Source organism: Penaeus monodon, chromosome 40 (assembly GCF_015228065.2).
Source record: "Penaeus monodon isolate SGIC_2016 chromosome 40, NSTDA_Pmon_1, whole genome shotgun sequence".
Classification (NCBI taxonomy): domain Eukaryota; kingdom Metazoa; phylum Arthropoda; class Malacostraca; order Decapoda; family Penaeidae; genus Penaeus; species Penaeus monodon.
In genome coordinates, this window is record NC_051425.1 from 10,260,781 (window position 1) to 10,276,360 (window position 15,580).

General features: G+C 33.5%; 1 protein-coding gene across 1 annotated transcript; it reads left to right on the top strand.

The window, feature by feature from the left end:
* The first annotated feature begins 1,355 nt into the window (after positions 1-1,355).
* On the top strand, positions 1,356-15,046 carry LOC119597919 (aldo-keto reductase family 1 member B7-like). Its single transcript, XM_037947585.1, has 2 exons — positions 1,356-1,447; positions 14,855-15,046. Exons 1-2 carry the CDS (start codon positions 1,406-1,408, stop codon positions 15,038-15,040), a joined length of 228 nt encoding a protein of 75 aa, XP_037803513.1. The 5' UTR covers positions 1,356-1,405; the 3' UTR covers positions 15,041-15,046.
* Positions 15,047-15,580: the final 534 nt, after the last annotated feature.

Genomic DNA, 15,580 nt, shown 5'->3' on the forward strand with positions numbered 1-15,580 from the left:
AATTACTAAAAAAAGTAATTTATTTACGAATTTTACAGACAGTAATGAATACTGGGGCAAAATGTTGCCAATTGTTTGGTCTCAACGATCAAAATATTTAAATTACCTGAATAACGTTGATTGATCACGAGAGTAAAGTAATACGAGAAGGGTTTTTAAAGGGCAACCCAGCCTAACATAATGTTCATAGTAATAACGAAAGTGTTGATAATGATAATGAGGCAATGATAAAAAAAAATAACAATTTTTGATTACACAAAAATGAGAACAAAAACTACAATAAAAGTGCAATTATGAAAATTTAAACAACAACAATAATAGTAATGATTCCCAACAGGGGATGAAAATTGCAACAATTATAATAAAGTAATTGCATCAATAATAATAATAATAAAATAATAAAAAATAAAAATAATAATAAAATCATAATCATAATCATATCATAATCAAATAATAATAATAATAATAATAATAATAATAAAAAATAATGAAAAATAATAATGATAACAATAATAATGATAATACTAATAAGTAGCAAGAACAACAACGACAGCAAACAGTAAAATTAATCATGGCAATGAAAGAATTAATGATGGAAATAATTAGGCAAAACAAAAGAAAATGAGAAACGCTCGGGGAGAAAATTAAAATTAAGTAAGGAAAGGAATAAATGAAAAAGAAAAAAGAGAGGGAAAAAGGGAAAAAAACTGATAATAGACAGAAGAAGGAGAAATGGAAAGAAGAGGAAAGGAAAATGAGAACGAATGAAAAAGAAGAAACGTATTCAAGACATATAAATGGTAAGTAGATAGTGCCATACGATAAGTAGACATTAAGACAGATAGATGGATAATTAGAAATTGCTGTAGTAGCTATTCTAATGGTGTTAATTAGAAAAATGGTAATAATAATGATGTTGATACGATAAGGATGATAACAACAACAATATAGTGACAATATAAGGGTGTAGTTGATAATAACTGCTGATAACAGGATACTAAAAATATATTCAAGGAGGAAAAAAAATACTGATGATGGTGATTATGATAAAGATATAATTACAAACACTTTACATAGAGTACGACCAGTAATGTATAGTGAGAACTCGACAACGGTTATATATTAATTGAGAGTTTTCACTTCAATAATATAAATTTTGCTGTTTTCGATTATTATTAGGAAAAAGGATACCGATAACTAATATTCAGCGGTTTATAATAGAATATGGTTCAATAGTATTATTATATCCGTTTTCTTTCCCACCAGTTTAGAGAACGGCGGGGTCGTGCCACGGAAGCACAGCATCCTGGTTGCAAACATAGTAACACGCTTCTCTTCGGTGAACAAGAAGGGTTTTTCAGGGCTTTTTTGATGGCAGATCAAAACCCAACGCTTACTTTTAACAATGGATACAAAAGTTCCAGTTTTTGGCCTTGGTACTTGGAAGGTAATGTATATTATTTTAGGGTGCTGTTTTCAATGTCCATGAATAACAAGTTCCAATAGTGTCGGGTAAATGCCCATACATTAAATTAAATTAGGAGTGCACAAGTTTAGAAAGTGACAGGTAAAGCCCGCGGAGCGAGTAGATTTAGAACACCCTTTAGTCATTATTTAGTATATTTGTTCTGTCAATTGGCGGTACCCTTGAAAGAAGCTGTTATCAGAGAACCGTTCGAACCTTCACGGAGAGAGCATCTAAACTAACCTTAATACTTTGAGTGCAGTGAACATAAGGCTAATTAATGGACACTGAACTTAATCCAGAACCAGGAGAAAAACCTGGAACTCAAAATGAAATGATTTACGATTCCCAATCAAATAGAAGACAAGAGAAAACAGTGACAGCGAACAAGATCCAAATCCCAAGCATCCAAGAAAACACGAAACCGGCAGGAACAGCGTGGAAGCACAACGATCACACCCGAAGACCCAAACAATTAACAGGCAAGATAACCCTAATGTTATCATAATAAGCTTAACAGAGGAAACAAAATCTTCAAACTTCAATAATCCCATAAAACTAACGAAATCAATAAACAATCTGAATTCCAAAAATATATAATTGAAGACTCCTTAAGAGTACTGGGTATTGGAAAGGCAATATGGTTTGAAGTCAAAGACAAAAAAATTAAGACCTCTCAACCAAATTCAAAAACTGGGAATTCAGAAATAATAGAGGTAATAAGAATAAAAAGAATCAATAAAGATAAAGAAGCTGAACACAAATGAATAGAAACAAAATCATTAAGATTAACATTTAAAGGCCCCCCTAGCAGAAAAAGTTGCAATAGGGCATACCTCCTATACAGTTAACCAATACACTTTCCCAATACCCAAATGTTTTAACTGTCTTAGATATGGCCATAGGATAATGACATGTAAAAATAAAAAAAAATGTAGTAAATGCAGTCAATTTGATCATAGTTACAAAGATTGTACAAATACAGAACATTGTTTCTACTGCCCTAACACTAATACATGCAAAATACACAGAGAAGCACAAAAATAAACACTAAAAACATAACACCAAACAATCTAGAAATAAAGAAACAGTTCCAAGAACTAAAATCAATATAAAAGGAATTTGAAAGTGAAACCACACCAAGAACACCAGTAGATAACCAGAACTCAAATACTACATAAACAAACAGCAAGTTAAAAACAAGACAAACCCACAAACAACAGAACAGACTATTCCAATAACATTTGCCAAACATTAAACCAATCTCAGAACTTAACATTAGAACAAAGAAACACCAAAAGAAAAGAAAAACAAAATACAAATAAAAAAACATAATGTCATAGCGCACACACACCAGAACAAACAAGACAAAAAGACAAAAAAAACCCCAAGGGAAAAACAAAACGACCCAAACCATACACTCACTAAACTCTTAACCCCCAAAATGATTCTCCTGTAGCATGGACGTTACCAACCCCAATTAAAGAAATGAAAACACAAAAAGTAAAAAAAAAGATAGAAGTTTTTTTTCTCATGGATAGAGACAAAAAAGGGAAGTGGTCAACATAATCACAAATTTAACTAACCATATGAACTCAGATAAATCATTCCTAGAAATTATCACAGATACAAAAAAAGAAATAATGCTAATATTTAAGAATTTAATAAAAACACTTTAGGAATAAAATAATCTTGCGGAATACAAGATCAATTCAGAACAAAAAGACGGAAATAAATTACTTGATAAACAACGAACAGCCAGAAATAGTAGGCATTTGTGAAACATGTCTAAAATTTAAAGATAAATTCACTTTGCAAAACATCAAGTAATTAGAAAAGATAGGACAGATCAAATAGGAGGCCTAGCATTCTGTATAAAAAAAAAATCAATATAAAGTCTTAGATTTAAATGATGGATTCAAAAATAGATTAGAAACAACAGGAATAAAAGTAACTAAAAACAGATGGCTAAACATACTTTGATGTACAACCCCTGCAACAATCTAAAAAAGAAGAATTAGAGTATTACAAAAAACAGGTAGAAGATCCTAAAATATCATAGGAGATTTTAACGCCCATCATAGTAGTTGGAATCCAAAAGTGGGAAAACAAGAAAAGCTAACAAGCAGGCAAAAGTATATTTGAAATCACTAATCATAAAAATATAATTTTATTAACACCACCTGGCTGACAACAAGAATGACCCAAAGGGGCAAAAGAGACAACAATAGACCTGGTAATTGCAACCCCATCATTAACCCCCTTTAGAAGTAGAAGCAGGCCCTACCCTAGGAAGTGACCACCTTCCAATAATTAAAAAGATAACAATCTAATAAAAACAACTCACTCTAAAGAAAACAAATGGAGTTATACAGAAGAGGGTTGGAATAAATTTCAAAGAGAATTATTGGATAAAGATATAGTAAACATAAACTCAATAAATAAATAATTAACCTCTTAAAAGATACAGGATTAAAATGTTTTAAATTTGAAAAGGGAAAAACAAGAGAGACAAACCAATTAAACCATGGTGGAATGATAAATGTAATGAAATAATAAAATTAAGAAACAGAGCTTTTAATAAATGGAGGAAAAAAACCAAATAAAGAAAATCAAAAAAGATTATAAATTATAGTAATAAAAAACAAGGCAAATAATAGAAAAAAAGAAAAGAGAATCTTGGGAAAAATTTTTTAACTCATTAGACTTTAAAAACTCCCTCGAAAAATCTGGAACTTTGAAAAAAAATAACAGGGAAAAAAAATTATAACTAATTTTCCCTTAATAGAGAATGACCTCCCAGTATCTGGATACCAAAAAAATTAATATTCAAAAAATAATATGAAAATACAGTAAATAAAAAAAAAAAAAAAAAAATTGGACTGAGAAGAAAGAGAAAGAATATTGAATATCCCAAATAATGTAGAATTAAATAATGAAATAGAGATCAATGAGTTGACATCGGCCATAAAAAGCACTAAAAGAAATAAAGCTACGGCCCTGATGAAATACCATATGAATTTACAAAAATGCTCCAGAAAGAATAATAAAAACAAAAATTTTAAAAACAATAAACGCTACTGGAATAAAGGAGAATATCCACAAGAATTTAAAAATTTTTAATAATAAATCCAATAAACATACCAGGCAAAAATCCATCAGAGACAAAATCTTATAGAATAGCAACACGGGGAAAAAATTTCGAAAATTATAATAACAAAGAGAATAAATTGGTGGTTAGAAGTAAATAAAAAAACTAGATGAAGATCTTACGGGTTTTTAGACAAATAAAAGTACAATAGAAGCACTACAAATAATAGATGCACACTTTAAATAAGCATTTAAAAATAAAAATATGCATTTTTAGCCTGTATAGACTTAGAAAAAGCTTTTGACACCGTAACCACGATGCACTACTAACTAAATGTAAAAATTAGGAATTAATGGTATTTCATAAAATGGATCTACAATTTTTAAAGAAAAAAACTTTTCAAATAAAAATAGGTGAAGAAATATCTAACAAAGGAAAAATGTCAAGTGGGGTACCTCAGGGCTCCCCAATAAAGCCCAACATTATTAAATATAAGGATAACAGATCTAAAATTACCAGGAAATGTAAATAAAATAATATACGCAGATGACATAACGCTAATAACCACAAAAAAAGATTAACCGAAGCAACAATTAATCTAGAAAGAGCTTTAAGACATCTTAAAGAATGGGCAACCACATGGGATCTAAAAAATAAACTTAACAAAAAGCAAAATAATGTGTTTACACACAAAAGATAAAATATACCAACATAAAATAGACAATGAAGAAATGGATTTCACAAACAAACATGATAATTTTAGGATTTAGATTTGCCCTTCATCAAGACTAAACTGGAGAGACCATATGAAAATGTAAAAATATCTTTAAAAAAGGATAGATATCATGAAAAAACTATCCTCTACACATGGGTGCAAATAAAGAAAACCCCACTTAAAAATTTTATAACATATACATCAAACCTAAAATAGAATATGGAATATCAGTTTATGGAATGCAAAAAATACAGAATTAAAAAAATAGAAGAATAACAAAATCTAGCACTAAGGATAGAAAACAGGTTGCTTTAGATCCCCCCCAAATAGTATCCCTTCAAACATTAACTAAAAATATCCCAATAGAAATAAGAAAAAAGGAAATAGAAAGTATACAACTAACAAAAGATTAGAGAAACCAGATAACAACAAAAAAAGCAAATAGTAATAAATAATATCAAAGAATTAATCTAAACAAAAGATAAAAAAATATTTTTAAACTTACAGAGCCATAGAAACCTGTAAACAATTAAAACAAAATATAGCAACAAATATATTTACAGAACATCACCCCAGTACCACCATGGTATGATATCTCACAACATGTAAGAACTCCGTTTATAATAGCACATCAAAAGACCTTTCAGAACAAATGATTAAAAAACAGTTTCTGATGTTAGAAAATATAACATATTGGCAACAACAAAAATTTCACAGATGGATCAAAATAATATAACCAAATTTAGTCTCAGCAGCAATATTTATTCAAAATGCTAACATAACAACAATCTGGTTATTTGCAATAAAACAAGGATTGCATTACATTCAAAATAGCAAAATAGCAAACAAGTAATCTTCACAGACTCCTTTTCAGCACTACAAGTAAATCACAGACCCAAAACATAAACAAATCACATACGATATACAACAATCAATACTCACATTAGTAAAAACAAAAAAAGAATATCATATTACAATGGATACCCTCACATAAAGGCATTAGAGGCAATGAAATAGCAGATCAAGCTGCCAAAAAAAGCACATGAATTAAAAATTCCCTGCCATAACAAAAGACATTAACAATCTAATAAAAAGAGATAAAAAATAAAAAACAGAAAAACATGGGAAGAAACAATGATAAAATTCTAAACACAAAAAATATTATATCAAAGATAACAAACCAATGAATGGTCAAGATAAAAAACAGAAAAGTAGATGTTGTTTATCACGAAAAAAACAAAACACACAAAATTGAAAACAACATCTTTATAAAAATAAAAATGGAGACAGACCCAACTTGGGAGATGGGCCCAACTGAAGCAGAAACCATAGAACACCCAAAAACTCCCCAAAGCCCAAGATTTAACTCGCATAGAATGAAATTATATGAACATTAAAAAGAATTAATATAAATAATCCAAATAGTCTCTTTTTAAAAACAGGTGAAGAATTTCTCATCAGCTAAGAAATACTACATATTAAGACATTTCAAGATCTTCCTACAAAGATAAAAATAATAGACATTTTATAAAAAACTCCAATCAACAAAGAAGAACCAAGAAACAAAGATCCAGGGAATATAGACTTCAAAAGTCTAAAACCCTATAAAGAAGAAGAAGAAGAAGCTGTTATTGTGGCTGAAAGCCCGGCAAGAAGGGCCCGGCCTTTGCCCAAGACATCCTTCTTTTTGATAGGATCTCCAAATTTGGAATGTTTTATTCTGGTCTCTGGAATATCGCAAAAACACATTTTTCAAAAACTGATCTTTTAGGTCTGATATTTATTAAAACAAGTTAAAATTATGAGACCTTTTTTTTTTAAAGAGGGTTGAAAGGTCCCCTATACATTGGGTATTTTGAACAATGATTACAAGTTAAAGCCCGTAATTTTGGGAAAATCTATAAAAAATGTATTCAGAGTATCAAAAAAGGTTAGTAATGGTATGAAGAGCAAAACAACACAATTACAAAAATGTAAATAAAACAGAGCGCTCATCTCTGGTAATAGAAATATCGAAGGTAGAAAACACGATCTTAGTTTTTTTTTTCAAAGTCCACAAACATAAACAACAACAACAGCGTGTGTGTCGTAAGTGCATGTGGAAACATTAGTATGTCCTCTATATATATTTATCAATAATACACTATCATATTTCATACCTTTGCATGTTAAAATTCCTTATTGCATACATTTTATCAATATAATTTGAATTTCCTATTGCAGTGTTAAACATTTTATGTACCAAACATGGCGTGATTCTTTTCCTGACACGTCTTGTTTGCCAGAGGGCGTGGCCATATGGCCCGGCGGCCTAGTTGACACTTCTGTGAAACATGGCCACGGTGAAAGACGTGAAAAATTGTGCAAAGAAACCTTGTGCAGATTGTGACACCGGGAACAATATCATACTCAATCAAAGTCGTGAGAAACCCCGATTGTGTTTGAGTATCTTGTACATCACGGTGTGTACTAAACAATACGCTACAGTGTAATAAGTGTGTGCCGGCTTCACCCGACCAACAAGCAGGTGCACCTTTTCTCCTGGCTGTGGCTCAGCTCTTTCCTCCAGATAAATAAAGGTAAAACTTGGGGTCCAGGGGGCTAATTGTGAGTAAATTTTGCCATAGGTAAATACCCCAATGGGGGGTCGGGGGCAGAGCCCCCTATAGGTAAATACCCCGATGGGGGGTCGGGGGCGGAGCCCCGATAGGTAAATACCCTGATAGGGGGTCTGGGGGCGGAGCCCCTGATAGAGGGTTAGGTAAGGTTGCTTGGTTTGTATATACATATGTATAAACGTGGCTTCACAGCTTGATAATGATATGCTTTTCCGTAGATTTTAATATTTTGAGTATCTTGTACATCACGGTGTACTAAACAATATGCTACAGTGTAAGAAGTGTGTTCCGGCTTCACCGCGACCAACAAGCAGATGCACCCTTTTCTCCTGCTGTGACTCAGCTCTTTCCTCCAGATAAGTAAAGGTAAAGCCTTGGGGTCCAGGGGCTAATTGTGAATAAATTTTGTCCGGGGGGCAGAGCCCCTATAGGTAAATACCCAGATGTGGGGGGGTCGGGAGCAGAGCCCCCGATAGGTAAATACCCCGATTGGGGGTCCGGGGGCGGAGCCCTGATAGGTAAATACCCTGATAGGGGGGTCCGGGGGCGGAGCCCTGATAGGTAAATACCCTGATAGGGGGGTCCGGGGACGGAGCCCTGATAGGGGTTAGATAAGGTTGCTTGGTTACAACGTTTTGTATACACATATGTATAAAACATGGCTTCACAGCTTGATAATGATGTGCTTTTCGTAGATTTTAATGAAAGCGAGCGAGTGTTCCCGTACACTTTTTGGAAGATGGCGTTCCAAGCCGTAGATTTTTTGAAACGTGGCATGTTGGGCTGTAGACTTTCAACGTTGGCGGGCGTTTCCGTAGAGTTTCTGAGCTGATTTTAACGATTTTCTTTCATTGTATTATGCATTATTGCTTATATTTACTGTATTTAAGCCTGTTTTACCCCATAATTTCCCTGATATACTTCATGCTCTCCCCTACTATCGGGACTTATCAATTCAAGACTGTTGGTTGAATATGTGAGTTCCACCAATCAAAAATGGTATACATCTGTAGTATACCTATAATCGTCACTGATTATCGTCAAACAAACTCGTGAACGTTGAATTACATTTTTAGAAAGAATACCATTTTTTGTTTTCACACACCCAATCTGCAATTATTACTTTTGTCAACCATTAGTGTTGAAATGTGCTGGAATTTCTTGTTATTTTCCACGATATATATGAAAGCATTGGTAATGTTGATAATGTGACTGCACCCCTGAGATTAAATCCTTATTACTCTAACTTTTGTGAAACTGAAAACTATACCGCCTACAGTGTGCGACTGCACAAATATCCTTTCTACTGCAATAGATTTAAGGTAATATAAATATGTATACCGGAGTAGCACAAAAATAGTTGTATAGCATGAAAAGTAAAACAATACAATTATATAAATGTAAGTAAAACATAGTGATCACCTCTGGTAACGAAATACAGAAGCTAGAAACTCTTAACTCCACAAACCTCAACAACAGCAGTTTGTGCATTTGTGTGTGTGTATAGATACATTAGTATGTTGTCAGTATATATACGTCAGCTAATGAACTCTGTGGATGTCCTTGCCATCTTTGGAAGTCTACGGACCTACACACTAATTTTTGAAAAACTACGGGAATCAAACCCAATGTTTGGTAAAAATCAACAGGAGCTTGACATGTCATAAGTATAAATATCTCAGGGTGAATGTAAATGATGCAAACCTGATCCTTTCCCTAGAGAAGAAACTCTGGGAAAGATTGGTTCTGGAGTAGTTTTCTGTGACTCTCAAAGTGCTCTTTGGACATTAAGTTCTTTCAAAGCAGGTGGCAATAAGGAAATTGTGAGTTGCATTAAGTGTAACATAAATTATGCAATAGAGCGCAATCTCAAGATTCAATTTGTATGGATGCCATCTCATGTTGGCGTACGCAAGCACGACCACATTGACAAACTGGCGAAGGAAGCCGGCAGCAAAGATATTGTGAATATAGATCTTGGGATGCCTCTTGCCAGGGTTGCACATATATTGAAAAGTTCTCATAAGAAAGAATCTGATGAACACTCAAAGGCCTGAAATCTGTACTGTAAGGCACTACGATCAGTACAGAGATAGCAAGCCTTCCTATGGGTAGCACTGAAGTCAAACCAGACAATGTGATGTGGTTATTGCCAGAATACAATTAGGTTAGAAAATGTACTGCCAACTGCACAGTGCAAGAAATGTAGTTGAATCTAGATGTAGAATGTGTAACAAAGAGAACAAGCGAACACTTAAACACTATATCTTGGAATGTCATGTGATACAGCCTTTCAGACAACTTAACATGAGCTATAAAGAACTATGTTAACCCTTTCCCGACGGATGGCATGTAGGTACATGCCATGGTATGCCTGGACTATCTGCTGGGGGCATGTACGTACATGCCATGGTGTATGTATGGCCATGCCATGAGTTTTTTTTTTTTTTTTACAATTACGGCAAAATAATATTTTTTTGCCACTGAAAATATGATTTAGTAGTTTTTTAACACTTTTTCATTTTTCTTATACTAGCATTTCAAAAAAAGGGTTCTTGGGCTTCCGAGGTTAACGTAAAAAAAATTACACCGGTAATTGACTACATTGGCCAGAGATATTATATAGTATTCATGAAGTGATGATGTTAAACCACTTGAAAATACCGATATGTAGTTTTGAAAAAAAAAAAAAAAAAATCATGTATTTATAAAAACACTGAACGTAAAAGTATATCTATATGGAAGTGATGCTATAATATAAACCTGGTGAAACTAAAGTTATCTTATAAAATAACTTGAAAAAAAAATGCAAAAAAAAAAAAAAATACAACAAAACCTATGGTTTCAACTCCATGATGCCATACACTGCTTATTTTATTCAGACTATAGAGCGAATTATGATCAACTATGGAGTCTATATAACAAAAATGTCCTACAGTCTTGATTTATCAGAAATATGGCAAATAGAGACCTTAGAAAATAATAATATTGAAAATACAACATAGGCTCTTAGTATTACGAAGAAAAGGCAAGGGATGCTGGTATTGGGCATGAGCGGTTCGCGCATGCTAGGATGATGATATAAGCCCCTGGCAGCGAGGCCCGGGCCACTATGAATACTACTCATCGGGAAAGGGTTAATATTTAATTTCATCTAATACATTGGAAGATATACTCTACTATATTCTAAATTAACTATGTAAAACTGCCTTAAACAAATAACTGTGCTATGTAAACACAGTGGCAAAAGCATATGAAAGTAATATTTTTTTGTATGATGTATGATATATATTTATATTTTACCATGTACAATTACATTAGTCATAGACTACTGTACTATGTCAGATATATATAAAACTGTAATCATGTTTGCCCACACCTGAGCAGATAGCCAAGGTGGTAAATAAACTTACTTAACTTAATCTACAGGATTTCACATAATCCCCATCCCCCATGGTAATTGTACAATGCATCCTAACCAGTAAACCAACCTAACCTTAACCCTTTGGGATTTATATAAGACGATTTGTATTTTCCAAAGCCAAGGGGCTCTGCCCCTGGACCCCTGTAGTAATATATAAGCCTTGCCAGGGGGCTAAGCCTACCAGGGTGCTATGCCCGAGCCCCTGTGGCTTAAGAAAATTCAAACTTATATATTCCCTAGCCAGGAGGCTCTGCTCCCTGGACCTCAGGGTAAACCACATAACTTTATATAGCGAAAAGTGGAACTTTACTTCGCTTTCCTCTATGGTTAGAATTCCTTGGTTTCTAATCTTTTTTTGGCATTTGGGGCACTTGATGGACACATACCAGGTTGAGATGGATATTAATGTCTTTTTGTTCTGTATATCCACTATAATGCTTTAAAAATGACAAGGAATTGATGCAACACCTAAAATGAAACATTTCTCACTGGTGTTTCCCAATGAATGGCATCTCATGACTGTCAACCTCCCGATGGCAAAACGTGCATGTGCAAAATGAATTTGGAAAAACAAATGCTGGTAATTACAAAATAATCATTCTCACAAATGTGTAGTAATACATTGACTACTTTATAGATCACAGAAATGAGTTACGTGGCTTCACAGCTTGACAATGATGTGCACTTCTGTAGATTTTAATGAAAGCGGTTAGATCTTCCTGTAGACTTTTTTGAAATGTCATGTCGAGCCATAGATTTTCAATGTTGGCGGGCGTTTATGTATAGTTTCTTGAGATGATTTTAATGATTTTCTTTCATTGTTTTATGTATTATTGCAATATATTTACTGTATATAAGTCTGTTTTACCTGTTTTATCATCTGTAAACTCGTGAACACAAAATACATATTTAAAAAGAATTAGCTATTCTTAGTATAAATCTTCTTTATGCTACTTAACCCACCCTGTGTTGAGGTATTTACCTGTTGCACAGGTAATTCACAATTAACCCCAGGACCCCAAGGCTTTACCTTTATTTGTCTGGAGCCACAGCCAGGAGGAACAGGTGCATCCCTTTGTTGACCTCTGCTGACACTTAAAAATACGTAAGTCATGGTAAAGCACAAGGTAGTTGGAGGTAGTGGCATACTTGAGTAATAAAACCAGTATGAAATGATAGAAGATGCAAACCAAGACAAAGTTCTTTTATGATGACATATGTGTAAATGCTTCCTAAAGGTGCTATATGTAAAAGAACAGAGAGGATTGCCCAATTTTAACTTGTCTTGTTTGCATTGTGAGAATAAAATCTGGAATGTCTGCATAACTGCTTGTCAGAAAGATATTTTTGTAATTATTAGTGTCTGCTTTTCCTCATTTATGCATTTAACATGTTCTTTTAATGTTATACTTCCATTGCATGTTTTAAGATTTATTTATACAGTTCTTTACAATTATTGGTTAAACTGCATACTGTATATACATATTCCCATGCTGTATGATATAATTAACACAATAAAAGTAAACAAAATATGGTGTACTCATATTGTGGCTATAAGAAGCATTTAGACTTTGCAAAGCAATTTTTTCTAAGTCGCTCTGCATGGTTACTTCGCGATCTTGAATAGTAAACTGACCGCATAACTCATTACTGTGACATGCCAAGTAGTTTGTAAGTATTATGTGCTTATGAAAGTCAGTTATTTCCTATTTTATTGTTTGGTATGGATTTACAGAATGACATGCTAATATTGGCTAGGAACAGGTAGAGGTCTAGGAGTGAATTCCCTGGGTTAGGAAAGTTTTGATTCATACGACAATTTTTGTGGTAGCTGGAGTAATAGGTGCATCATCTCAGGAGGGGTAAAGGTTAGTTACCAATACCTTTATTTGCAATGGAAAACAACAACAGACCAAGCTTTTCACACCGTGAATAGTTGAAACTAGAAATGATAATTGCAAGATTCGATGGCTGTGTGAAACAAAAAAATTACCCTTATTTACAGAGGGATGAGGTCAGTTCTTAAACAATTACCAATAATTTTACTTACATCATTTTTGAAGGAAAACAACACATTCATGCATATTACACTCTCAGTAATCAAAACGAAGAAAAGATAATTACAAGGTTGGATGTATGTGTGAAACTAAGAAATTACTGAAGAATGGGTGCAAATGACTCAAATCAAAAGAAGATATGCTAGGAAAAAATTTATAAAGGAAATTAATGTACAAATTTGCCTCCCCATCATCTTTCAGGGATTTTTTATTGATATATTATTTTTTGTATGTAGAAGGATTTGTAAAGTTGTCCATGATTGATCATTTAAGACCAAAAGTGTTCTGTTGTGTAGCATCTAATTGTTAGCATATGTCTAAAATTTTATTCAGTTTATTTCATAGCAAAAATCAATATATAATTATGAGAAAGCATTTATCAAAATAAACACTCGGAGCAAGAAAGAAGGTATTTTATAAGATATCTTATGTGTTGTTAGGGGATTATTTTTGACAGGTCCATAATTCCCCAAATTGTTGAAAAAATTAAACAAATATAAGTGCAAGAATAATCAGATATGTGTTATGAGATCTAATTAAAATGTATAAAACAAAATACCATTTAGTTATCATATAACAACATCAAATTGTTGTTTTTAGTTTATCTCTTCCAAAATTGCATAAGAATATCTTCACTATATGATATTACAGTTAAATTATTTACAGTTATACACTTATACAATATGATACTCATTCTTTGAAGATAACCCTAAAATAACTTTCAAGGGTTAATTCAAACCTCTCTGTTATAATTAAGGTGGTCTCAGCATACCAAGGTGAGATTTCAAGAGTCAAACTATGCTGTAACCCAGGTATCATAGAAAAAAGGAAACACAATACATTTTCTACTGTTGTAGTGAGGAACATACTCTGAGCATTAAATCTCCAAAAATGTATATTCTAGCCAAATAGCGCTTGGCCTGGTTCCTTATTTAAAAATAAATTGCCAGGGTGGCATGCAAGCTTAGTCATACCAGTGGGATAATGTGGGTTTGTTAGCCTTGCCTTTGGCACAGTTTCGGGTGTCTCCTAAAATATTACTTCCTTTTCATTGACACTAGGAATAACATTGCCAATTGGGGGTTTTGCTTTATGCTGTTTTTTTTATACATAAATGGCCCCTGTAAATGTTTAAACATCACTATAATGATAAAAAAGGTGATAATGAGGTTGATGCTGATGATGATTAAAGATGATAAAGATAAAGTGGTGATATATGATGATAAAAGGGATATTAATAATGATGATAACAATAAAGATAATGGTAATAGAAATTTTAGTGTTGATAAATATCTTTATATTATTATTAATAGTAGTATTAGAAGTAGTAGTGCAGATGATAACTTGTTTCTCAAAAAATCAAGTGACCACTTTCTGACTATGTATTGTGGAAAAATACTTCTTGTCTATTTTAACCAGGTGTAGTTTAAATGCCATTTAAATCAATATTGGTGTATTAGTAATTATTTCTGATGTTGTTGCAGTCAAAACCTGGAGAAGTAATGCAGGCTGTTAAGGATGCTATTTCTTGTGGATATCGCCATCTTGACTGTGCCCTTATTTATGGCAACGAACCTGAAGTTGGAGAAGCTATTAAAGCAAAGATTGCTGATGGCACTGTAAAACGTGAAGATTTATTCATCACAAGCAAGGTAAATATGAATATTTAGATGAAAGTAAAAGCCACTCATGAAAGATCCACTTACTTGGTATTCATACTGAAAGCACTAATGCACATTCCCCCCCCCCCCCCACACACACACATACTGACACACGCAAACACACTCACACACACTGACACAACTCACTCACGACACTCACAACCTGCACAACGCCACACATGTACATTCGCATACTCCACACACACACACTCACACTCACACTCACACTCACACTCACACTCACACTCACACTCAGTCATTTGTTTCACACACGAACACTCACTCTCACACACGCATGCCCCACTCACTCACACACACACGCACATGCCCCACGCACACGCACACGCACACGCACACACACACACACACACCACACACACACACCACACCACACACAGACACCACACACACACTCACACACTCATTCATTTTCACACACGCACACTCACTCTCACACATGCGTGCACACGCACACACACTCTCACACATGCGTGCCGTGCACAGCACCTCACTCCCACACATCGGTAAAACAAAAACAACCTGCACGTC

Coding starts and splice junctions, on each gene's coding strand:
- LOC119597919 (XM_037947585.1), top strand. CDS start 1,406: ATGGATACAAAAGTTCCAGTTTTTGGCCTTGGTACTTGGAAG. Junction 1,448..14,854: donor TTGGCCTTGGTACTTGGAAG/GTAATGTATATT, acceptor ATGTTGTTGCAG/TCAAAACCTGGAGAAGTAAT.